Below are 23,676 nucleotides of genomic sequence, written 5' to 3' on the forward strand. Positions count from 1 at the left end.
CGTAAAACGCGCACGATCGACTTAATGAACGCAAGCAAACCAGCGTGGTAACTTTCATCTGCGTGGGAGAGCCTTAAACTTGTCCTTGCTTTGTTCCTTACTGGAAACAGCTAACGATCGTAGCGAGAGATCGTTCATCGGCTACCGAGCACGTTGTTAACCGTCCGGAATGTCAAGATCGCGATCACGGCTATGGCCAGCAGGAGATCGCCTTACCGTCTACAATACTTGTCAAACTTTCTCGTTTCTCGAGGATGCGAACCAAATGGTAGGCTATTATGTTAAATGAAAAACTTTTTACGTACATACATTTATTATAAATATTACATGCGACCGATCGTTCTTTGATTTTGTCGATGTCGTTGTATACGTTTATCGCAATCCGTATGCATTAGGCAATGCCCTACGTACTCGATTTCCTGCTGCAATCGGGATTTTCCAACATCAACGACGTTGGGACTAATGAAAGGTTAACGATTCTCGTCTAGAAAGCATCGATTTTCGCGTGGGCTCGAATATCGAAGCGAGCCAGAGGTTAATCGATAGTCGCGTAAGCTAATTAGTAAATCGGAGATACGATTCGTGGTCGAAGCCTCGTCGTTTCCCCATGTTCACCAGATTAGGCGGTCCGCGTTTATTGCGAAAGGCTGCGCTGTCGTCAGGTATATTTCGCGCGGTACGCGAACCCCGAAGCGGACCTCCTACGAGTAATTGTACCCTCGGTGCAATGACGGAAGTGAATGCACTCGCCGCTGGCGTCGTGCACTATCATTAGGAATGCCAATATCCCGATCGAGGTGGACGGTGCATGGAAAAAGTGCACGCTTCCACGATCAGGAAGGAAAGGGGCGATCGATTGTCCAACCACTATAAAACAATCATTTTTCGACGCATCCTTTCAGTTTTACCGTCGCGTTCTACGATTGATTTTTCATTTTCTATTTTCCGTTTGTTCGGTCTCGAACGAAACGACTCTTGTCGTTAAACATGAGGAACGCGGTATTCGAATTGTAGCCAACCGATTCTTGAAAAGCGACGCAGCGATCGATGATCGAGTCGCAAGGTGCGCCGCGTGTGTGGAATGGACGTTGTACGACCATTGAAAACGAGTGCCAATATATTTTTGCTGTCGTTGAAGAGATCGTTATCGTTACGGACACAAAGGAAACCTATACAGAATGATTTTTCTACTTTCGAGAAGGTTACCGAGATCCTACCCGGTGCTCGCGCTCCTAGCGACGAACCTGGTGATTTCGATGCCCGCGCCTCTCGCTAAGCGCTCGCCCGAGACCGTCTCTAGCGATGGAACAAACGGATTTTTCAGCGTTCCAAAGATTCTGGAGATCCAGCTCCCGCTGAAGATTGCGTCGAAGGATGATCTAGTGGCCTGGGCCAAGTACGTAATGGGCTTGATGGCTTCGAAGATAAACATTACGTTGGCTGCGGTGAAGGAAACGCCAAAGAGTTCCGAAAGCGTCGAAAAGTCGGACAACATAAAACAGTTGAACAACGTTTACTCGGGATTCAGAGGCGTGGAAAACGTCAAGCAAGACGGGAACATTCGAGCTTTCGCGATCGGAAAGAACTTTGAAAAATCTAGATACGCGGAGAATATTAGAAATCTCGAGAACTCAAACAAGTTTGAGCACGCTACAAATTTTGGGACCGTCCGGCCTTTGGAGACGAGTAGATATCCCGAAAAGGGCAAAACGACATCCAGAATCGGGAATGTCTCCTCGCCAAAAGAAAAATTGATCGCTATTCAAAACTTGCCAAGTTCGACGACCGCTGGATTCGACAATCGAAAGACGTATTCGACTTTTGCAACGTTCGGCATCGCAGACACCACCGTCCATAGTCCTCTGGCGATAACCGCGAACATTAACGTTCCAAAGTCGAGAATCAAGGAACAAGGTTTCAAGGGAATCTTCGACGTAGCGAATTCCTTCAAGTTGACGAACGATCAGCAGTTCGTTCCTCCGTTTCCGGAGCTTGGACCCGCTTTAGATTTCAAGGGTAACGATATCTTTCGAAACGCGAACGCGGTTTCGCCGCCCCCGAGGAACTATCTTCCCGTGACAACCACCGATACCATCAAATTCCCAAGCGATCCGTTTGTCACGAGATACTTTTTTGACGGTGTCGAGAGGAACGTCTCCAGCAACCTTGGCGTTCTTCCTTCGGACCTCCTGTTCACCACCACACTCAGGCCGTCGATCTTCAACGAAGAAATTCCAGTGCCGGTAAAGAGCGTGGATCTAACCACGCAGACCAACTTGTCGAATTCGTTGAAACCGCTCTTCAGGGTCCCTTTCGAGGCGGTAATTACGATCACGCGGGACGAACCCGATGAACAGACGACATTAAGAACCGAGAAAGACATGTACTACGTGTTACCGACCAGAGATCCACCGGATCGTTTCCCTCCGTATTTCGATACGAATTACACCGTAACGAATGAGTCGGGACAGATCAACGTTGTGTTCGATGACGGCAGTCAAGTGACCGAAGCCAAGGGCGGAACACGCAAGGAGCAAAGAAAGAAGCAAGAGAAGAAAAAGGACAACTCGAGTAAGCAACAAACCAAGAGTCAGAAAACAACGCCCAAACGACCGTCGACGATCAGCCGTCTCATTAAAGCGTTCCTGTCGCTCAGGAGAAATAACAGTCTTCCCGTGGATCTGACACCGCCTCCGTTAACACCTCAGACGTTTCAAGCGAACCAAAAGCTCCAGACGCCACAGAGGACGCAAGTTTCCACCGAGCGGCCGGTAAGAATCGAAATCGAGTAAAAGTAAGCCGAGTACAACCGGGACAGAGGTCCGCTAATTGTACCTATCGATTTATACGGAGAAAGGAACGCGCGAGTCAAGCAGCTCGAGTTGAGAGAAAGATGGAATAAACGACAGCTGTAGTTTAAGATAATTAAAACAGTGAAAGGAAAGATGTAAACGGGTGCGATTACGGGATACGTAAAGATTACGTCATTTTTGCGACGAGAAATGTTCGTTCCATGGAATAAAAGAACTCTTCGGTTGCTTTATTGCGAATCGTGTCAAAAACAGCTACGAAAGTACCATTTTGACACAACATTACGTTACGTGTCTGCGTTCTTGCTGTTCGCTTGATCGATTCGCACTCGCCCTCGAAAGATCAACGCCAACGATGTTCGCCGTTTCGTTTTCGTTGGTCACCGAATCGTGCGAGTAAAATTAATCGATTAATGTCCAACTTTGCGTTTATTTCAGTCATCGTTGAGACATGGGAAACGTAATCAGACGACTTTGGCGCAACAATTGGAGGTACGTTTGTTATCGATCATACGTATCTTATCGGGTATTTTGTAGCCGACTAGCTAAAGAAAATTCGGATTTATAGGACGACGACGACAACGACGACGATAACGATAGTAGCGAGAAGAAGAGCAACGAAAGCGACGACGACGTCGAAACAAACGGTGGGGACGAAAATAATGGATCGAAGGAGAATAGCTCCGACGAGAGTGGTGATTCGAGCGACTACGACGATGATGATGAGGAAGAGGGTGGTGGTTCCGTTCAAGCTGTAATCGAATTGTTTCAACTTGCCGCTCCAATTTTGGAAGATCTTAGCGACGTAAGATTGCCGATGACCTTCGTGGTTTACGGTTATAATACGCGACTGTTTACATATCGTATTTTCAATAGCAACGCGCCTCGTTCTTCTTTTAGCCTGAGTCTGACGCCGATATCGCCGACGTGCTCAATGGAGCTCTTCCGATTCTGCAAGAGCTGTCAGAGGTAAATGTTTCAACAAGAAACAAAGACAGGTTGAATAAGGACGAATCATTCGTAAAGGTGAATCGTTCAAATTTTTAGGGAGACGGAGAGAATCCAGGCTACGACATCCCTGGATTGTTGGTACCGATCTTGTTGCAGTTTAGCGAAGTGAGTTGCCAAGTTTCTTTAAAGTTGGCTTTTAAAATACGCGAGATATCGAGCGACAGGAGGTAAACATTTCAATCAAAGCAAGTAAAGAAATCTGTTTTAGGGCCCAGATGGGCAGAGAGACTCGGCAGCGATCTTGACGCCTCTCCTCCAATTGAGCGCACCGTTGATCGGTCCTCTCGTCGGTCCTCTACTAGTGCCATTGAGCCGTCAAAGCAGCAAAGTAAATAGAAACATTTCCCTTAGAATTAGGCATGTAGAATAAGTGATTTTAGCTAGACTTATTGTTAGTCACCGATAATCAAAATGCAAGGACTATCGGCGGTTAATACAAAATGAATCGTAAACAAGAATTAGAATTTATCAGACACGGGTATGTTTATGTTATCATTCGTGCACTCATCCAGGTCGAAACGCAAATCGTAATTCTTGTTTACGATTCAATTGTCATCTGCTGCCGCTAATCTTTATATTTTGATTATATTTTTAGAATTATGGATTATCTACCGTTCGTTAATGTCGGAAGGGTAACGCGTGAATTTCAGCCTCCGGGTAACGGTGGATCCTCTGCTGCGAACTTGATAAAAACTCTACTGGGACCTTTACTCGAGGTGATTGTTATCATTTATGTAATTTCTTTGAAAGTAACGTCACGGTCGAATACAATTCTCATTGTCTACTTTTATTTTCAGCCAACTGGACCCGGCAAGATGAGTCAACTGTCTAAATTGATCGCCGGAATCGTCTCTAATCTTAGCAAAGTACGCATTGATCTTTCTGTTAACAAGCATTTGTCTTCAGTCAATAAATCGATCGTTTTATCAATAAATCAGTGTCGTATATACCATCGTGAACCAATGTCTCGATTTAACCCAGTTCTTCGTTCAGCGAATAGTCGTAGAAATAAATATCGTATTTAGAAAATAAATAAAAAATAATGACCATTGAAAAGTGACTGCTATTCAATGTTAAATATCGTCCAGGAACTTATTTTTGGATCTCTTCCAGATTTCCTCGAACGGCAAAGGGAAATCCGACATAACGAGTCTCGTGAAAGCGGTGGTCGCAGGATCGGTCGCCGGTACCAGCGCAGGATCCAGTGGTCCAAGAGACTCTTACGGTGCCCCTACGAGCTACGGTGGCGATTCTGGTGGCGGCAACGGTGGCGGAGGTACTTCTTATTATCCTGTGAGTATTCGCAGAGCCTCTTTCTCTGTTTATCCAGTCGTTCTTCTTCTTCTATTCACTTTTTCTTCCTTTTCTTTCTCTCCGCACTTGGAAGACTCGAAAAATATCCTACGCCCCTCTACCTAGACTCCAAAAACATTCTCGTGATTCGCTGTCTTCTCATTACATTGTACTTATCAACTTTCCAGCAAGGCAGCCCATCGATGAACACAAACTCGTTCGCCATGCTAGGTTCTTCGATCAAAGACATCATTAACGCGGTACTAAAACTGGTCGCCTCCTTAATAACCTCATTCACGGGACTCCTGACTGCTTCCTCAAACAGTTCTCAGGAACCAGAACCTACTTATGGTCCACCGCGTGGTACCTATGGTGTACCGCATCCCTCTGGCACACCATCCTCTTACGCGGTCCCTCCGAGAGATACTTCGATCGGGAATTTTCGTGCGCCGCAACGGGGAACTAAACTAACAACAACCCTTTAAATACATATATTTTCCATTCGACTAATACTCATTCCAGAAAGTTAACCGACAAATACATTCAGTGCAATTACTTTAATTAACGGTGAACTTTGAACGAAAATCAAGCGCCTATTATAAAAAAAAACATCGAGCTCGTCGAGTTAAGATTTTCCAGTTAATCTCTTCGCCGTATCATTTTAGCAAAAAGTTTTAGAACCGCTGCGATCAAGTATTTTCCTTTGTATAAACGTAACTTGTGAACAATAAAGCCGAGTTCGTTGCTATCGCGTAGGTATATTAAACGTTTCCTTTATTTATATATCGATTTGTCTCCGAAGAGATTAAATTGGAAAGAGGATCAGGACTTTTTCAAACCTGAAACATCCCGTCCTTGATCGAAATAAATTCGTAGGCGAATTCTTATCAGTAACGCAAAATGTAAAATGATTATTTTGCGTTTACCTTGCAACTATTGAAATTACGTGGGTACACAGGTAATTATTTATTACGAACGCGCGATAATCCAAGGATGCAAGACACGTCATCGACCAGAGTTACTTTCAATTCGACCTGGTTTGACTTCGATTCGTTACGATCGATCAAACGCGACTCGCTTTTTCACCCGTGGCTTCTTATCAACCATGGGACGCATGGAACCATGGGACGTTTAAACGTCTTAATTCGAGCTCCGTCTCGCTACACTTCTGTGCCTAACGACGGGTTGTCGACATCGACTGTCACAAACTGAAACTAGCAACCAGTTTCCTTTACTACCCTCTTTACTACTTTCAAACAGCTTATAAGTACAAAATCAAACATATAAATCCTTGCATCGATATACTCTCGATTAGGCAATATCGGTGAAATATTCAAAATGCAGTTTATGGATGGAGAGGACGGACTTTGAAAAATTACCTACTTTGCATCGGGGGAGAGATATTATTCCGCGAAATATTCCAAGACAAGTCGTCCAAAAGTGGCGGTGCGTGTGCATCACTATACGTCTGTATAGTGACGTGTATGACGCGTTACGCGATTACGGATTACATGATTTGGAAAAGGGGGCTAAAACAAAACCGGACGTTCCGCTAGCGAACAAGACAGATGCAATTTTACACGTGACGCAACGATTGTCTTCCTGAAAAGGAGAGGATCGAGTCGTTGATCGACTCTCTCCGCCTACGGAGTTAGGTGAATTGAATTTAATCGCTTCAGCGACGATCGAAATTAATTTCTACAAGGAGTACAAATCGTCATGGAAATATCTTGCTCTATTTTGTTATCATTAATATTACGGTGTAATGTTTCGAATCATTCGAGACGATTTACTACACTTTTATTACATATAATTCTGGGAAAAATACACTTAAAAGTTTTTGTCTACGAGTTCAGTATTTAGAACATATCTTGTACACGAATGCGATCCAACGTATATTTTGCAACATTTGTGTGGCAATCGCATTGCGTGACGACACAGAGTCGATTAATTGATGCACCTCTCGATTTCACCTCGATTACGACTAATCTGCGAGGCCTGGTGAATTAAAAGCATGGCCGATAAGTCGAAATTTTCGCAACGGATGCAAAACTTTTACGGTAAACAAACAGGCTGCTAAGTAATTTGACGAAACCTATTTCATCATCTTCAAAAAAATGAACTCGCTTTTCAACCCAACGTTAATTATCGATCGGAAACCTTTCCAAGCTGAAAGGTGAAAGTACATTTCACCGTTTGACTTATGAACAACTGCGGATGATCATGATTTTTCCGTTTGTTCGCGACACAGTTTGCATGTTACCTGTTCTTACCTCTTACACTTGCCAATATCTTTATCGAATCGTGAAAGTCATGGTGGTACCAGCGAATTCCCGTTAACGCTGACCGTATATGATTCACGCGATCGAAGAGATCTAATATTGGTCGTGGCATTCTCCTCGTAATTGATTTGTATTGAGCTTTATCTTATAGAGAACTGTGTGTCACAGAGACTGAACGCTGGTTTCGAAGGCCATTTACTTTCCATTCTGAAAAGAAAGCCGGAATTTTTGGCGTTGCGAAAACGTCATTTGACCCTTGGACCGCATTTGCGAAACTTTTTCACTGTAGCTGTCGTCTGTAACATTTTGAGCTGTGCAACTGGTTCGGCTACGTTCTAATTCTTGTCTATCTTTCGAAAAGAATACGTTGTAAATTTCTGTGACGTAAACGAAAAGTCGTGTCTCCGCGAGAAGCGAATCGGTTGCAAAAGATGCAGCTAATTAATCGCTTTATAACCATTTTAGATTTCGCGTCTCTTGTAATGTTAACTCTATAAATATTCATAATCAGGTCTCACCGTTTTCTTTCGTAACGACGTTTATAAATTAGCTTTTATTATTATTACCATTACCATTATTATTATTATACGTTTTTATTGTGTGCAAAAAGAAAAGGAAAAAGTTACCTATTCAACACATGCATTCACGTATATTAATCAGACAATAACCTTACGGTTGTTGACAAATAGCTACTAGTTAAAAAGTATCGTTCTCATTCTGCTAGTTTTTCCTTCGCTTTGTTATGTATCTTGTTTAACTGCCTCAATATCTAATCGATCAATTTCTTTTTCAGCCTAATTACCAGTTTCGCGGACCTTGAGAAACATCGTATCTTCCCGACTATGAACATGAAGAAGCTATTAAATAACAAATATCCGTGTCAATCTGTTCTTATATTCTGTTAAATAAGGACATATGCAAATCTAAGACCATTTCGAAATTGCTTTTTGTCGCTGTTAACGTTTTTGTGAAACCAGTGGTTGTTCAAGTGAAACAATACCGTGTGCATTCATCTAACCTGATTACCAAGTACTGCGTGCTATTAATCGATTCATACGACAATGCCGGTTTAATCGTTAAAAGCGAGGCAGCATCCGTGATTAATAGCTTTAGAAAATAAACATTAAGGGTGAAAATAACGACGTGTAACGAGGTGATTTTTTAAAGTCTAAATCTCTTTGTTACCACTAATAATTTGGCTGTCGAAATACTTTCGATTCATTTGCTCTGCGATTGAGATAATAAAAATTACGCTGTGCATAATAAAGACATGTTTCTACTTAATTTACGCAAAGCAAACGAAAGGCGAATTAATAACTGCGACGATAATTGCGAGTGTCGTAAGTATCGTTCTTCCAGTCCTAAAGCAGCAATTAAGCAGTGAATATGGGGTCTTGTATCTACTAGTTACGGGGATTTATAAATATAAATTACTTAATTAAGAAAATTATAGCTTTAATTGTTCTCTTTTTTTTTACGCGTGCTGCAGCAATCGTCATCTCAAATGTCAAATGAACGTTGAAATCACACATGTAATAATAACTCGTTTATCGTCGATACACTCTCGTTTTTTTAAATTATAATTGATACGTAATAGAGTTTATGCTAGTATCACCATTCGGCAGGAGAGGAGCTCAATTTTCGTAATCGTTCCGGTAGCTCGGTTGTACATAATATAAAATATATCAAACAATGTACGAACTGTATCATTATAATACTTAATTGTTATCGTTTTACGTTTTACTTAATTACTCTTTCATCGTCCCAAATTAGAGATAATTCCATGTTACGCAGAATTCCTTTTTCAAGCAGCTGAAATACCGTGAGTAGTAGCCGGAAAGTTTAAGGTCTGGGACTGTGTACCCTTTCATCCGGAAATTTCACACATTCGCGAGTTACGCAATCATGCGATCCGAAGGATTTTTACACCGCGTCTCCTGTAGATTACTTTCCATCCGCCCACCGCATCGGTACGAATCCCACGAACGTTCGATCAATTTGATGGCACATAATAAGAATCGTTGTTACGTAATCCAGCATCGAACAGCTGAAAACTTTTTCCGTGATATCAACTTCTTCGCCGGAGATATGCTTTATCTTTGTCGAAGAGACTGAAAAGATTCACTTTGGTAAATCGCTGGTATAGTAATTACATACACAGATCATGCAGCATTACGCAACGAGTTGATAAAATTATTGCAAGGACGCACACGGACATCGCACGTCGCGTTATAGGCGAGCATTGTAGGCCAGGGTTTTTTGAATAGAAAACGCAATTTTGTTCGGTACCGTTTACAATAGGAAATGCTACTTTCTAAGAACAAATCCTTCGAGCTACCACAGATGCCTCTCAGCATCCCGTACGATTGGTTTCTAATTGAAAGCGTCCATTAGTCATTGATGTTTCTAATGTATATTCCACACCATTCGCGAATAATTAGTCGAGCAATTAATATCCCAATCCCAGTAAAATAACTTGAAAAGAGGAAGAGAACCGACTTGCGAAACGCGACCGTCGAACGGATGCCTTTGTTGCACCGTATGCGGCGCCTGCATAGAAGAAAACGTGTATCGTGCAATTATACACGCAATCTTAGCGTGCAAAATTGACTCATCCCCGCAGGCCGAGTAATTCGCTAAACATGCTCGTGCAACGCTCTTCTAGAATGAAATGCAGATGAATTGTACAAACATTTCCAAGTGTCACGATGTTTAAATATTAATAGGAGTCATAGAGCACCAATTGACAAGTCCGAAAAAGTGTCCGCGTTCCGTCACAGCAACTTTATCGCACCAATTACCGTTGCGTACGCGGTTCACCACGGCGGCGCGGCGCCGGCGCGCGGCGCGGTCATTCTAATCGACGCACTTTCCTTGGGAATTTTTTACTCGCATTTCGTTATCCTCGTCTTATGACGTAATTAGAAGTACTAAAACACTCCGCTTTCCTTTACGCTTGTTTTATTAACGCAGAATATATTTATCCCTAGCTGGGATCGTTCCATAGAGAAATTATACAAATATTCGACTTTCTCCAGTCGGGAAAAAGCTCGCGCCAATGTCGTAACACTCGCTGTATTGCGAAAATAAAGCACCACGACGACGTAATTCTCGAACGCGTTGAGAGATACGGATGTTTATAAACACGTAGTCGCTGCGATTCGTAAAAATAACGAGTGTCAGAAGTTCCGTGGTCGAGCTAACCGGAGAAAGTAAAGACGATTTATTTATTCGGCGTGTAAGCTGATATACATATACGTAGCGATGGGTACGAACCGTCTCAGACTCGCGAGGCATAGTTTAACAGCCGAATATTATTTTCGAACCTTGCGAGGCGATTTATGAAACCATGTAGTTCTAAAAATGTAGGTTAATTAAACACCTTTCATTCGAGTAACCATCGAGGAACATGTTGTAATTGTTTATATTTTTATAGTTGTTCTTCGGAGCTTTCTCAGAGGTGCATCCGTCGAACCCGTTACCACCAAAGCGCACTTATACTCGTGCAAGTAGCTACTACACGCTAATACAGGTACAAAAGGATACATACGTGTAACACCCAGTCACGCGCGCAGCAACGTTACGTAAAAGCATTCGACCCAATCGTCAAGGAAGCTCGCTGGCCTTTCTAGAACGGAACCTCTCATCGCGGTTTCTGTCGTGACCGTGCGAACTCGTGAAAGCGAAAGCGACGAGAGCTCTTTGAACTCGATCGAGCACACGATCGATTCGCAGGAGGGTCGTGGCAAGGGCACCTCCGCGAATCATCACAGTCAAGATCTATTCGAATCAGCCAAGAAAGTGGATAACGAAACTGGAACAATGAATAAAGAACTGGTTTCGCCCGAATCGCGTGAAAGTGGGTTGAAACAACGCTACGCGATTCACGAAATTATTACACGGCAGGAGTGCAAAATGTAGCGTCGCGTGTTTAATTGTTCCAAAATCATGCACGCCAATTGGACGTTTAAAATAATACGGGACCATAAATTTCTGAGAAAATTGTTTCATTGCACAGGTGCGTTCATCGTCTCCACACAATCTGTATTTTCAAGTCGTTCACTTACGCATCTCCGTTCCGTTCTCCGTTACGAATTTTATGTAATGCTTTCTGAAACACAAACAGTTGTTATCGAGCACGAGCAAGTGTATTCTTGTACGAGCATTCCATAATCTGATACGACGCGTGTCGCACAGTTGGTATAACGGAGGTTCTATCGTAAACGTTTTCCTGATTACATGCCATGTCAATCCACTTGTGCCAGGAAACGCGCGTCGAAAAAAAGCTGGCCCGCCTTGAGTCACGCGGCGTTGGAATTACGCCATAAATTTCGCCCACCTCCGACGCCATCGGTAGAGTAGCCTACGTTTCGTTCTACCAATTTCCCCGTGACGACTTTCCTTAGCGTTCGGTGGCGACGGTCTCTTCGCTTCTATTCCTCCATCGAGACGACGCGTATCGAGTTTAGACGTATCGAGCGCCCGATACGCTCTTTTTCACGTCGATCAGAGAGGATTGCACCGATTATCGTCGCTTTAGAGCCAGTTGACGAAAACTCGAAGGCTTCTGTGGGCTCTACAAGGCACTTCTCATCGAGAGTCGGAGATATCAGTTTTGTGCTCGACCGGTCTCTTTTCAAAACCGATCTTTGCTCGATCACAAAGTGACTTCGATATTTCGTCCTTTCCGGTTATCGATACAGTTTTTGTTGAACGTGTTACAACTGTTGGTGATCGTGTTAGATGCTTATCGACGAACCTTTTAATCTATGACATGGTGCGTCGATCGAGCATCGTATAACGTAAGAGTTACCGAGTGCGCGAATACCACGTGTTCGACACGTTGCGATACCGTGGTGAACTGTGAGGTCCAATCTTTGGAAGGGACGCTTCTAGGACATCGATACCGAGTAAGTAAACGCTATCTCTATCTAGTTATATGTTTAAGATGACAAGGAAAATTAATGATGTATACGTGTCTTAAAGTAAAAGCTGTGCTTTTTCTGGATTTTGCGGGTCGAATCCATTTCCGGTGCTAACTTCTATTTAAATTTATAAATTTTTTGAATATTTCCGATAAGTTTCTTCGTTGATAGAAAGTTGGCTGCAACTTTCACGTTGCAGAAATCTTGGAGGCCATCTGCGGTTTTTCCTCGTCGTATAATGCGAAAAATAAGAGGTAAATTTCGATGCAATTTCTACTTTTGTTTCCAAGAAATGTCAGGCGATGTAATGTATTACGTCATTACGTTTCGCTGCGTTGATTGAATTCATTGGGCGAAATATATCATTGCTAGCGGTACATCAAGCGGTTACAATTTAATCGTGCTCGACTGGTTGAGTGAAACGAGAGAACTCGGAGCATCCACTTTCCGTTCGAGGCTCGCTTGTTGCATAACTTTCTTACATACGGGATGCATTTCGCCTTGTTCCGAACCCCAATTTTGTCCGGGGTCCATAAAAATGGTCGTTCCATTTGCGAAATTCATGAGAAGGGACATCCTGTTCCTTTCTCGAAGGCTATCAAGTTTCGCATTGGTCAAACGATACCTTCGAGTGTGTTACATAAGTGCTTGCCTTCCGGCTTCTCCAATAAACTCGGTACTTTTTATTTTTCATAAAACGAATTACTAGAAATTTATCTCCGTGTTTGCGAATTTCACATCTTGCCATCCCGCTGTAGGAAAATATCCGTTATAGATATAAGAATTGTTTTTTTCTTTACGTTTAACATACGTATTTTCGAACAAATGCTCTTACGAATTCTAGTTCTGAAGCATATAATACAGAAACATTTTCTCTCTTTTTCTACTTCTCTTTTAAGATGGAAAGTTGCGTCTATTCGCGGTTGAAATACCTGGTGTATTTACGCATCTGGGCGCGGTGTGGCACCACACGACAAGTAGAGACGGACGACAGTCTGACCACATAATAGCTGTACTACTTACGCGTTTGTTCCCATCATACGTTGTTTCGATGGCCGCAGTTTTCTCGTCGTTTGAAAATTACGTTGAATCATGATTGGTGAAATATTACGTTTCGACTTCAACGGCGTACGTCTTTCCATCTTTCTCGCTAATAAAGCGACAATCACCGATGATGAAATATCACCTCCTTTCTAAATAGCCTCGTACTTTTTAAGATATCTATTTTCAAATTCCTGGGTCAGGATAACGATAACGGTTCACGCAATAGTCGTAAAATTATTCTAATCCAATGATTCACCTACAAAAGCAACCGCTCCGCCCGACCATGAGGATACACTTTCGGAACGCGTTTCCAGAGAATCGATCTCTTCCTCTGTACGTGATTAGTATTAGGAACAATGAGTTTTGAGACGACAAACTGGAACCAACAGGATTCCTTGCGCAAGTGTTGCCCGAAACGTGAGACAGAGTAGCCCTTCTTGCACTGGAATTTACATAATTTCGCTTCTCCGTAAAAGGCATTGCCCTGTATCACCTTGAAAATTAAAATACGTGCTTTGATTCTCGTGGGCGGTATAGTTGAAAACGTTTCCCTCGTCTTCTTTTAAATTTTATGTGACCCAAAAGTCCATAGCATCGTCAAAATTATGGCCAAGGTAAATATGTAGGTTGTCCCGATTAGCTTTCTCTGTCGGAGTCGACCCGACCGAGCGCGATAACAGCTAGACAAATGGATCTCGTTTCTCTCTATTATCGTAAATAGCAGGTTTTAAAATAAACATAGCGATTTGTGGTAGACACGAAACGTTTCGATGGTTAATAAAAAGTCGATTCACGAAACGAAACGGCCACTTAACACGAGAAAACGTCGACGGTTAACCCGGGGCTAATTGCAGGAACAACGGTTGCGATACCCTTTAAAACAATGTCGCGCCTCGTTACGGGTTCCGTCTGCTGTTTTAATTAGCGTAATTAGATCGCAACGATACGTAAAGACGTGTCAAAGTTTTGTCACGTTTCGGTCAGCGACGACTCATATCGCAATATGTAAAGTGAGAAAGACGAATGGTCCAATTTGGTGAAACTGGACGTTGCGTAATCGTCGTTACGATGCTCCGGTGTCGTATGAGATAATGCTGCGAGAAAGCGGCAGTCGGGTGCACCTTGTCTGTATTTGAAAATGAAATTGCAACACGATAATCGCGATGGTAGCAACGTTCTCGATAATCGATACGACACGAGCGATTTATGGACCGTATAATCTGGAATGTTGTCTATTTTGGTATAGAATCGTTGTATCGGGAGAGAAGAATGCGTCGCCCCGCGTATAAATGTATAATTATATAATAATATACGGCTGTTCTGACTTTCCTTGTTACTGGTGGAATTATATAAATACGCCAGAGGGAAAATAAACAAGTACGACGTTATTCGCGGAATTGTAAAATTTATGGAATTTACCCTGACAAGTACATATGGCTAATTATGATTAACTCGTAAACGAGAACAGCCCGTGAACTACGATAAATATACCGAAAACAAATTGAAATCAGGACAAAGACGTCTCAGAATTTACATATTGTCTTCGTATACGCGCGCATTACTAAATGAGCGCAAGGACTGTATTTTTAAAAGACATAAAAGAGGACGAGAAAGATGTATTTCTCGAGTACAGAATTACCAATAATCCATATTCACACGATAGAGTTCAAGTCGTTTAAGTTGTTTATCTATTTTATATTAGCATCCTTTAATTCGCAATTCTGATAGTAGATCGTTATCTCGACGAGGATCTCCGAATTGTATCGACCCTACAAGAAATGCCAACAAGTTCACCTTACTGCAATTTTATTTCAGCGTTCGATTAAACGAAAATTGAGTACAATAATTATGCAGAAAACAGGTTGGTATCTGGATAACGATATCTCAGAATTTGCATATTACTAATACGTTACAAAATGAACGCAAGGATTGTATGTTTAAAAGATGAGGAACAAGATGTAAAAATATCATAATTACCATTTGCGATGTTACAGTTGGTAGTTATAGTTGGAAATTGATACAATGTTAACGAGTGTGTTGTTGGACCGATCCTATCGGTGTAGCTTCTTCCTCAATTTTGACTACTCGAGACATTCGGTTTTGCTATTATTTTTTCCTTTCACAGTCGTACAATTGCGACATTTTCGATTCTGCTCGCTGGCAGCCCCACCACATCATTCCCGATCTCGACGAGCGCGAACGTTCGAATTTTGTCGTTGTGTGTAAGATATGTTTTGAAATTTGCCGCTTCCCCGTAATAGATCGTAGGTCGTTTCCTACCACGCCGATCGAGACCGTCTTCCCCTGTGTGTCTTGGTTACGTAATGACCGCGTATCGGCACGCTCGAATCCCTTCTGCGGGACAAATCCAGCGATTCCAAGTGCCGAGAGAACGAGGCTGCGTGGGATTCGCGGAGGAAATCGAACGTGCCCCACCTGAGGCAGGCGAGGCCCGCGATTCTCGAAGCTCGATCCACGATTCTCGATTCTCGATTCTCGAAGGGGCACACATGCTCGCCTTCGTTCCCCTTCGGCCGGTTAAAGACATCGGGATCTCCTTCACCGTGGTCCTCAAACGAGGCTCGCGCTCCGTCAAGCACACATCTCCTCGCGCAATTGCAACCGCACAACCTCGCTCGTAAGTTGATCACAAATTCGTCGTGTTAGTTATTTTTCTCTGAATATCGCCACGTGACCGCTTCCTCGACGCTCGTTCTTCGCTTTGACAGCCGCTTCGAGTCACTCATGTTTTGTGTTCATGTTCTGTCACAGCATGTTTCTGATGTTTCATTCTCGCTTGTGACAAATCTAACCAAGTAATTCGATCAATCGCGAATAAGCAATTTCTATGTACTCGAACATTTAACTTGGATCGTGCCTGTTTAGTTAGTTCTTTCTTATTACCATCGCACGTTGCTACTTTCGACGTTTTGTCAATTAATACAATAAGTAATCGCACCTATCGCTGCGTATAGGATAGATACACGCTACCGTGACGTTGATCATTTCTACGTCAAACTCTGAAGTACCTTTTACTTTGAATATTTGGAAAGGCAATATAGTTGTCGAACAGAGTCATTCTTCGTTGATCAAGTTTTCAAGTTACGACGAGATTCAATGGTCTAAACCAATTAATCGTGTCCACTTCGAGGTCCTTTCACTTGACATTTCGGCTTGGTACCCAAGAGTGGTGCTACTCTTAGGCGAAATAGTAATTCCGTCTACTTACGATACATCGTTTTCCTCAGAGCAAACAAACCGAATCGCAAAAAGCGGACGAGGAGTAAGAAAAATGAGGATAACCTGTGTGCTTATCGGCCTGTCTTTGGCGGTCGCGTTTGTCGCTTCCAGTCCTGTCGTCAAGAGAGAAGCAGAGTCGGAGGATCTGAGTCCATTCAACGAGGTAAGAACCTCGTTAACCGTTTTAAAGATTAATCGTTATCTTAAAATTTGTCGAAACTCGCTTAACTTTTATCTCGCGAACGATTCAAACCTTTCCGCTGCTTCGAGTCGGTAAATTAATTAGAAAGTCTAAATTGCCAAAGTCCCTCTCTTTGTAGCTTCAAAAGAAGAATGCTATACAGCAGTGAAAAAGTCGATAAAACAGTCTGGTATGGTGGCAGTAATCGTTACGTATCGCGTCTGGAATCAAAATGTAACTCATAAACAGAACGTGTCGAGAATGGCGAAAGTGAAAGCGCGTATTTCAAAGTTTTATTATCTTACCGTCTTCCATACGAGAACAACGATCGGATTGTGCTTCGAAGCACAGATGGGCAAGATTTCGTTCGAATAATAGATGACGAATTTGAAAAACAACGTTCGGACACGTTACCGTGACGCAATTCGGTCGAGCGGTTATGCGGACAAATTTGAATTCCTTCACCGTGAAATTTCATTCTATAACTCAAAATTTTGTTCGATCTAACGTATAATGGAGGAAAAACTGTTTTTCGTTTACTCGTGAATCGAAATTCCTTCGAGTTTGGAAAGGTGTGCGTTTGATTGCGTCGCGTGAAAGATGAAGCGCTAACAGGAGAGAAAGAAGATCCGGGAGACGAAGTCCAATGGAAAAAGAGACAATCACGATTCTCGAGGAAGGAGCGAAGAGTGAAAGTGGTTAACTCTATACGAACGGTTAAACACGCGGAGCCGGATACGCGAGTGTAACTAAAATTCTGTGCCGTGCGCGCACGTGGTCGGCCGTTTCGAAGTCAAGCCTATTCTACCGCTTATTCTTGCCTTTGTCTATTCGTCTATCTATTTGTCCATCTATTTAAGTATTATTCGTCGTTGTAATATGACAAACAATGTGGTTAAGTAAACAAATAAAATTAGGTATACGTCGTGGAAGCCGACGACGAACAAGGGCTGGACGATGACAGGTCCGACAGGGACAAAAGAAAGATCGGCGTCGTGAAGCTTGGCGTCTCTAACGGAATCATCAACTTCGTCTTCGGCGTAAGATAAAATTTTTCGACGAAAGTGTTTCCCACATCGATTCGTTTATTCGCGCGCAGAAGGTAGCATCTGTTACAATTCAATTTGCGTTTCAGAAACTGGATTCCTTCATCGATTCGAAGACCAAAGCCTTGGCCGTGTTGGACGACGCGAATAAAGCGAAGAATGCTGCGTACGGCATCGATACGAAACATTCGGCCACTAGCAAGTTCATTAACGACCTGGTCGCTGCGAAGATCCAAGCAACCAGCGGCAGCGTCGGACCCGTGATAAATAGCGCCACGACATTCCTCGCCGGCGCTAAGAACGGTTTGGCCGACGCGTTCGCTTCGAAATTGGCGCCTCTCAGCTCGCTCTCCAGCGGTATAGTCAGTAGTCTCTCCGCTGGTCCAAAACCCGAGTTGGGTGCAGGGGTGAGCCTAGGTAAGAATAGATAGATAGATTCTTAAAAATAATTATTCGACGAACACGTATAAGCAATCTCGTGTATCTCGTAACATATTCTTGGTCTTAAGGGAATGAATAAAACATAATGTGTACGACATAGTTACTATTACGGTGTATATACACAAACAAGTGTTGACTAAGAAGTGTCGTAGCGCGATACCTGTTTAGAGAGGTAGGCTAACTGTAGGATAAACTGGTAATCGAGTAGCGGTTTCATTGGCGTCTATATTATACAGTTTTAAACATATTTAGAATAATTTTCTAACATTCTTATAATAACGGTGACCGAGTTTTAACGATATATTCTTAAAATTTAGGAGTCTCGGGTGACGGGCATGGAGGATCGGGAATCGGGATCTTGGGGAATATTTTGAGCTCGAAGCTGGGTACCCTGTCGACCTTGAACCAGAACAACGGAGGAGGTTCCGATTCGCACGGGAACGATGCCAGCGTTGGAGTTAACCTTGGAGGGTTCGCCAATTTAGGCGGAGGGGTAGGATCAAAATAACTGTCTCTCATGTATTTGTATCTGTTACGATTTTTTCGATGCATCTGTCGCTTCGCTCTTTGCTGATCAAAGAAACGCGAACAGCTATTATTTTGTTACGTTTCAACTCGGAATGCTTGAATACGCGATAAGATGCTTTTATCGTTATTTGCATGCGGTGATATATATATTACATTTAGATCACGGGTAACTTTCGTTTGTGGTGGATTTCCTTTGCGATGGAAAAAATTAACGCTTAAACGAGGCTATTAATCACGCAGAGCGCTTGGAAGATTCTTCACGGAGACACTCCTTCAAGCGCAGAATTCTTTCGTTCTTATTACGTAACTAGGATTGGCAATTAAAATGAGTGTTGTATACAAAAACAGTACGAATACGGTCAACCGCAACCGGGGTATTAAACGGCTTAAAAAACGGAGGGTGCAACAATTGGACCTTGGACTTTGGACACGTCCAATAGGCCTACAGAGCAGCAACGCTTGACAGAGGATCCTTGGCGCGCATAAATCCCAAACTATACGCACACGCAACGTAATTTGTTTGCAACGGCAAAACTGTACGATGTGGATTTTTCTTTCTAGCTGGGCCATTAAAATGACAGGATTCTTCCCCCACTGTGACAAAGTCCTCCCCGACAATAGTCTAAGTTTAGAGCGCGACGCAAGACTTCTCCCCCTTCCGTTTTACCACTTCCGGGGGCAAAAACCGTCGAGAAGTATCCATGAATCAGTTCACCGATGCGCAAGCTGTAAATAGGTTTAGGAATAATCTTTACGCGAGGCCCATTCTCGCGAATCCTCGACGCTGTGTCAACGATGTAAATACGGTAACAAAACTCTCCAAGTATAGACGATGACAACGATAACACGATGATATATGGATAGCGATGATAATGATGATGTTAATGTCAAATAAACTCACGATCACGTATTTTTGTATCTACCAGCCGTATACCCGAATTTTTTGCGAGCGTCGTCGCGACATCCTTTCTCCTTGTCCTCTTCCTTTCTTCAGAAATTGTAAATCAAACTTTATTTAACGAAAAACTTTTACTACGTAGATTTGCAATTGACAACAACGTTTCTACTTTCACGTCTTTTCAAGATCGGCGAGTACGATAAACGAGATAACGACGACTAAACGTATCGAGCATCGATTTATTAAAAATCGTTTGTCAATTCGAGGAATTTGACAATCGCCAAAGGCGAAGCAGAATTTTCCGTAATGTAACGACCAATAATCGCGTCGAAGCGTAAATCCTGTACTATAAATATTACACGCGTAGAAACGAGTCCTTAAGACCGCTTGATCGAAGAAGAAAAAAATTATTGTGAAAGGCGAACTATCATTGGCTGCTTTTATGTGTGTTCAGGTAACGATCTCAACCACTACGGAGGATATACCCGAGTTCGATAGGATGAGAGTGTCCTTGGATGTTCCACCGTCTTTGTTCGGTGGCGGTTTTACCGTAATTACCAATATCAGCAAAATCGTCAGTAGCGTGATACTTGTAAGTTAAAATTCTAATTCGAACAGATTTAAGTGAAACCCACCGCGTTACCTGGAGACCTGTCCGACGCGACGCGACGGAGACTTTAATCGGTGAAAGAGTGACTTTTGGATCGCGAAAGTGCCATCGAAGCGAGATGCAACGTTTTCCTGTTTGAAAGTTGCAGAGGATGGGGCGTTATCGAGATCTCCTAGCTCTAATTTATTTTGCTCGTATACCATTTTTGTAGTCTGCGATCGGCTGATAGGCGTAAACCTATCACCCTTCACTCGACAACATAGTTACAAAATCGTTTGCAATTATCGTCGCGACGTTCTCAATTGCAGACGTCTGAGTTGTATTGCTTCGGGAAAATGTAACAAAAAATCCATTTAATATCCGTTTAATCGGAGTAAATAACGTCGATGTCACGCGATCAACTTTCCATGAACGATTAAGGTCTCGTATTAGCACAGGTCAGATCCGTTGTTTTATCCAAGACCGATCTTCTTGACGCTTTTCAGAACTCAGCCCGCCGAACACAGACGCTCCTAGAACTGTTCAAGCCCTTCTTCCGTGGAACTTTCGCTATCAAAGGTTTGCCATCCGACAATCCGCACTAGAAGAGACACTCGAGGACGCTGAAATTGCTCAACGATTACTTCAGGGATTTCCATGGGGATTTTGGTCGACCTAAGAGTGAAAAGGAAGACCTCGATGACCCGCTAACATAGTCTGCAACACAAAGATAGAATTACAATTTAGATAGAAACTAGAAGAACCTTAGGTACAACTAGCGATATTTATTAAGCAATTTATCAGAGAAAACGGTTTTCCATGAAAGGAATTCCGTTCGATTATCGTGACAATCGAATATTAACGGGAACAACCGTACGCGAATCACGCAACGATAGTTTAAGCGGACAAGGCAGACGTGTAAAGCGTTGCAAAACCATCGGACGATTAGTTTCCTCGACTTCCGACTCGCGACGACTGCTGCGAATCATTTATCAACTGCCATAAACTCACAAGTTTGCGACAGCGATTGTTCAGCGATCACGTGTCCGGTACCCAAGAAACATGTACTGTAACGCAGTATTTTAGTTAACGCTTGGTACTTTCTACATAACTATCCAAGGAACGTTTCAGCTGCATGCAAAACTAACTGCCGAGCACCTGCTGCGATTTAAAAATTGCCAATTGTTTGGAACGCAGCAACATTTTTGCTAAGCAAAAATTATTTGTTCGTTACTTCCTTGTAAAAACTCGGTGCAATTTGTCTCTTAACGAGAAGTTGCTGTTACACTTGTGAGATACTTTCTAGATATATGGACTACATAAATTTACGACGAGGAGAATGCACTGACACATTTGTTTTAGAAACTGGCGTTTGCATTTTACACGTGTCGATTGCGCGTCTTACTCGAAAACAGGAAGTTCAAGCGCAATAGTATAGACAAATTAAAATACTTTCGAAATATTCTCTTATACATCATTTTGCGATGTAGGTAGAGTAATTCATTGTTCCTCTTGCGATCAGCGTTATCGAACATTTTTTACGAAAGAATGTTCAAAGTGGAAGAAACTTTTGCTAGCCAATAAAAAGATCAAAGTGTTTTAATTTCTAAAATATTCCACCCAAAATTATCCTTTACTTTCAGAACCTCCCAATGCGTGCTATAAAATGAACACTAGCAACGATGTCTCTTGAATCTGAATTTCATATTCTATATATTTCCAGCCAAATAATGGTGTGTTATTGTTGCTATTACTATACATCATTAAAATAGCACGGAAATTGATCGATTGCATCGTTTTTACCGATAATTGCTACATTGTCTGATCAAATTTTGCCAACAGCATCGATTACTCGATCGCACGTAACATTCAAGTTTGCGACTATTCATTTATATAACGGATACCTCTAATTATCGTACACCGATAAGAATACATACGTAGAGAAAGGTTATCAATCGTTCTTCTAGACTTCCGTGTCCGGTGAAAGCATTATTCAAACATTAAGTTAAATGGAAAACCAGAAGGAATGCAAATGCAATGAACCGCCGAAAGAGATTTGTTGCAACACGTCAACGTTTGTTATTGGCTGATAAACGTCAAACTTACGCAAGCGTTTAGGCACATACCGCAACAGTTATGCAGAACTATTCATAGTGTCTGAAAGCATTTTGCCAAACATTTAAAAATTGTTGCCGAATAATTTAGAAAGTAGACGATTTACATCCTTGCCTGCGTGGTTCAATGTTGGTACGTTTAGACGATTGCACCACCGAAGGATGCGGTGTTAACGACTGACAGAGTTGTAGAAACAAACGACGCAAGGATGAATATGGAAATCGATACAGTGTCCTTCTTCGATATATAGGCGTAAAAATTAGACGTAGTTTGCATCGTTCTCGTTAAAAACGAACACGACACGATTTACGCAATCGAACGATCGTTAAATGTTGTGGACGACTGACACAGTTTTAAACATTCTAGGATCATCGATGAGCGAGATGAATCATGAGCAATTATGATGCCAGATACGTGACACTTTCTTGGTTGCCGAGGGCCACGCGTTTCTTTCTACCACGGTACAAAGTGCTCGGGTGTCGCAAATAACTATCTTACCAAACACAAAAAGAGAGGAGATCGCATGGATCCTATCTCTGTTTTATAAACGGGATAAACTTACATTCGACGCGTGTAGCTGTTGCTTCAACTTTCTATTTAACTCTGCAAAGTTCAAAGTCTCCGGTTAAGAGTCTTAACTCTTAAATACCTTCATCGGTTAGAATCGCCTGTGGATCTGCATCGCGCTACGCGTACCTGAATAACAGTTTGCTATTATCCAGGTGCCGTTGGAGGTTACATTTTTAAATCAAAATTCACTACAAAACTTTCCAGCTGCCTTTTGTTTTGCAACAAAGTCAACCGAAACAGTAGGTCTAATGCGAAAAAGTTCACCGGCGTAAACAATATTTTTCTCAAGTTTTATTTCATCTAAGGACATTCACCCTTTAGTTTATCTTTGTATTGACCGTAATGTTTTCATGTTAATTTACATGAATTTGCATAACGTATGTTTATTTAAACTGTTTATTTTAAGTAGTAATAACCACCTGTGAATGTATCGTTTTTATGATACATTCGTAATATTCTAAATATTACCTCTTGGCCCGTAAAGTTCGCAATTTTTACTATTCGACTATTTTTAACCATTTTTATTCGCAGTAGTAGCAGTAAAGCGAATCCCAACAGAGCTCATCGCTATTTTCTGATCACGAAAAGGTATCGATCGATTAAGAAAAAGATCGTTAAGGTTGGTTTACGTAAACTGCGTTCGGATACGGTTGCCCAATTTTCCGCGTAAGAAGGTCGTCGAGCGGATCTTGAAGCGGCCGCG

General features: G+C 42.3%; 2 protein-coding genes across 3 annotated transcripts; both read left to right on the forward strand.

The window, feature by feature from the left end:
• On the forward strand, nt 1–8,404 carry LOC128887735 (uncharacterized). Its single transcript, XM_054143938.1, has 10 exons — nt 1–2,771; nt 3,249–3,302; nt 3,379–3,615; nt 3,711–3,779; nt 3,858–3,926; nt 4,030–4,149; nt 4,472–4,537; nt 4,619–4,687; nt 4,935–5,114; nt 8,190–8,404. Exons 1-10 carry the CDS (start codon nt 1,179–1,181, stop codon nt 8,214–8,216), a joined length of 2,484 nt encoding a protein of 827 aa, XP_053999913.1. The 5' UTR covers nt 1–1,178; the 3' UTR covers nt 8,217–8,404.
• A 3,360-nt stretch (nt 8,405–11,764) lies between these two features.
• LOC128887612 (uncharacterized) lies at nt 11,765–21,914 on the forward strand. Of its 2 annotated transcripts, none has more exons than XM_054143700.1 (7): nt 11,765–12,306; nt 16,614–16,768; nt 17,704–17,826; nt 17,922–18,249; nt 18,591–18,766; nt 20,154–20,291; nt 20,795–21,914. In XM_054143700.1, the coding sequence occupies exons 2-7, from the start codon at nt 16,658–16,660 to the stop codon at nt 20,891–20,893; spliced, it is 975 nt and encodes a 324-aa protein (XP_053999675.1). In that variant the 5' UTR covers nt 11,765–12,306; nt 16,614–16,657; the 3' UTR covers nt 20,894–21,914. The 2 variants fall into 2 exon arrangements, with proteins under 2 accessions (XP_053999675.1, XP_053999674.1); XM_054143699.1 differs by lacking the exon at nt 11,765–12,306 and adding an exon at nt 15,749–16,003.
• Nucleotides 21,915–23,676: the final 1,762 nt, after the last annotated feature.

The sequence above is a fragment of the Hylaeus anthracinus genome, unplaced genomic scaffold, assembly GCF_026225885.1.
Source record: "Hylaeus anthracinus isolate JK02 unplaced genomic scaffold, UHH_iyHylAnth1.0_haploid 11989, whole genome shotgun sequence".
Taxonomy (NCBI): Eukaryota; Metazoa; Arthropoda; class Insecta; order Hymenoptera; family Colletidae; genus Hylaeus; species Hylaeus anthracinus.

Excerpts from the sequence above, each read along its gene's own strand:
- LOC128887612 (XM_054143700.1), top strand. The coding sequence starts at position 16,658 with ATGAGGATAACCTGTGTGCTTATCGGCCTGTCTTTGGCGGTCGCGTTT. Across the intron at positions 18,767-20,153 it reads TCGCCAATTTAGGCGGAGGG|GTAACGATCTCAACCACTAC; the intron begins GTAGGATCAAAA and ends ATGTGTGTTCAG. Across the intron at positions 20,292-20,794 it reads TCGTCAGTAGCGTGATACTT|AACTCAGCCCGCCGAACACA; the intron begins GTAAGTTAAAAT and ends GACGCTTTTCAG.
- LOC128887735 (XM_054143938.1), top strand. The coding sequence starts at position 1,179 with ATGATTTTTCTACTTTCGAGAAGGTTACCGAGATCCTACCCGGTGCTC. Across the intron at positions 2,772-3,248 it reads AAGTTTCCACCGAGCGGCCG|TCATCGTTGAGACATGGGAA; the intron begins GTAAGAATCGAA and ends CGTTTATTTCAG. Across the intron at positions 5,115-8,189 it reads GAGGTACTTCTTATTATCCT|CCTAATTACCAGTTTCGCGG; the intron begins GTGAGTATTCGC and ends TTTCTTTTTCAG.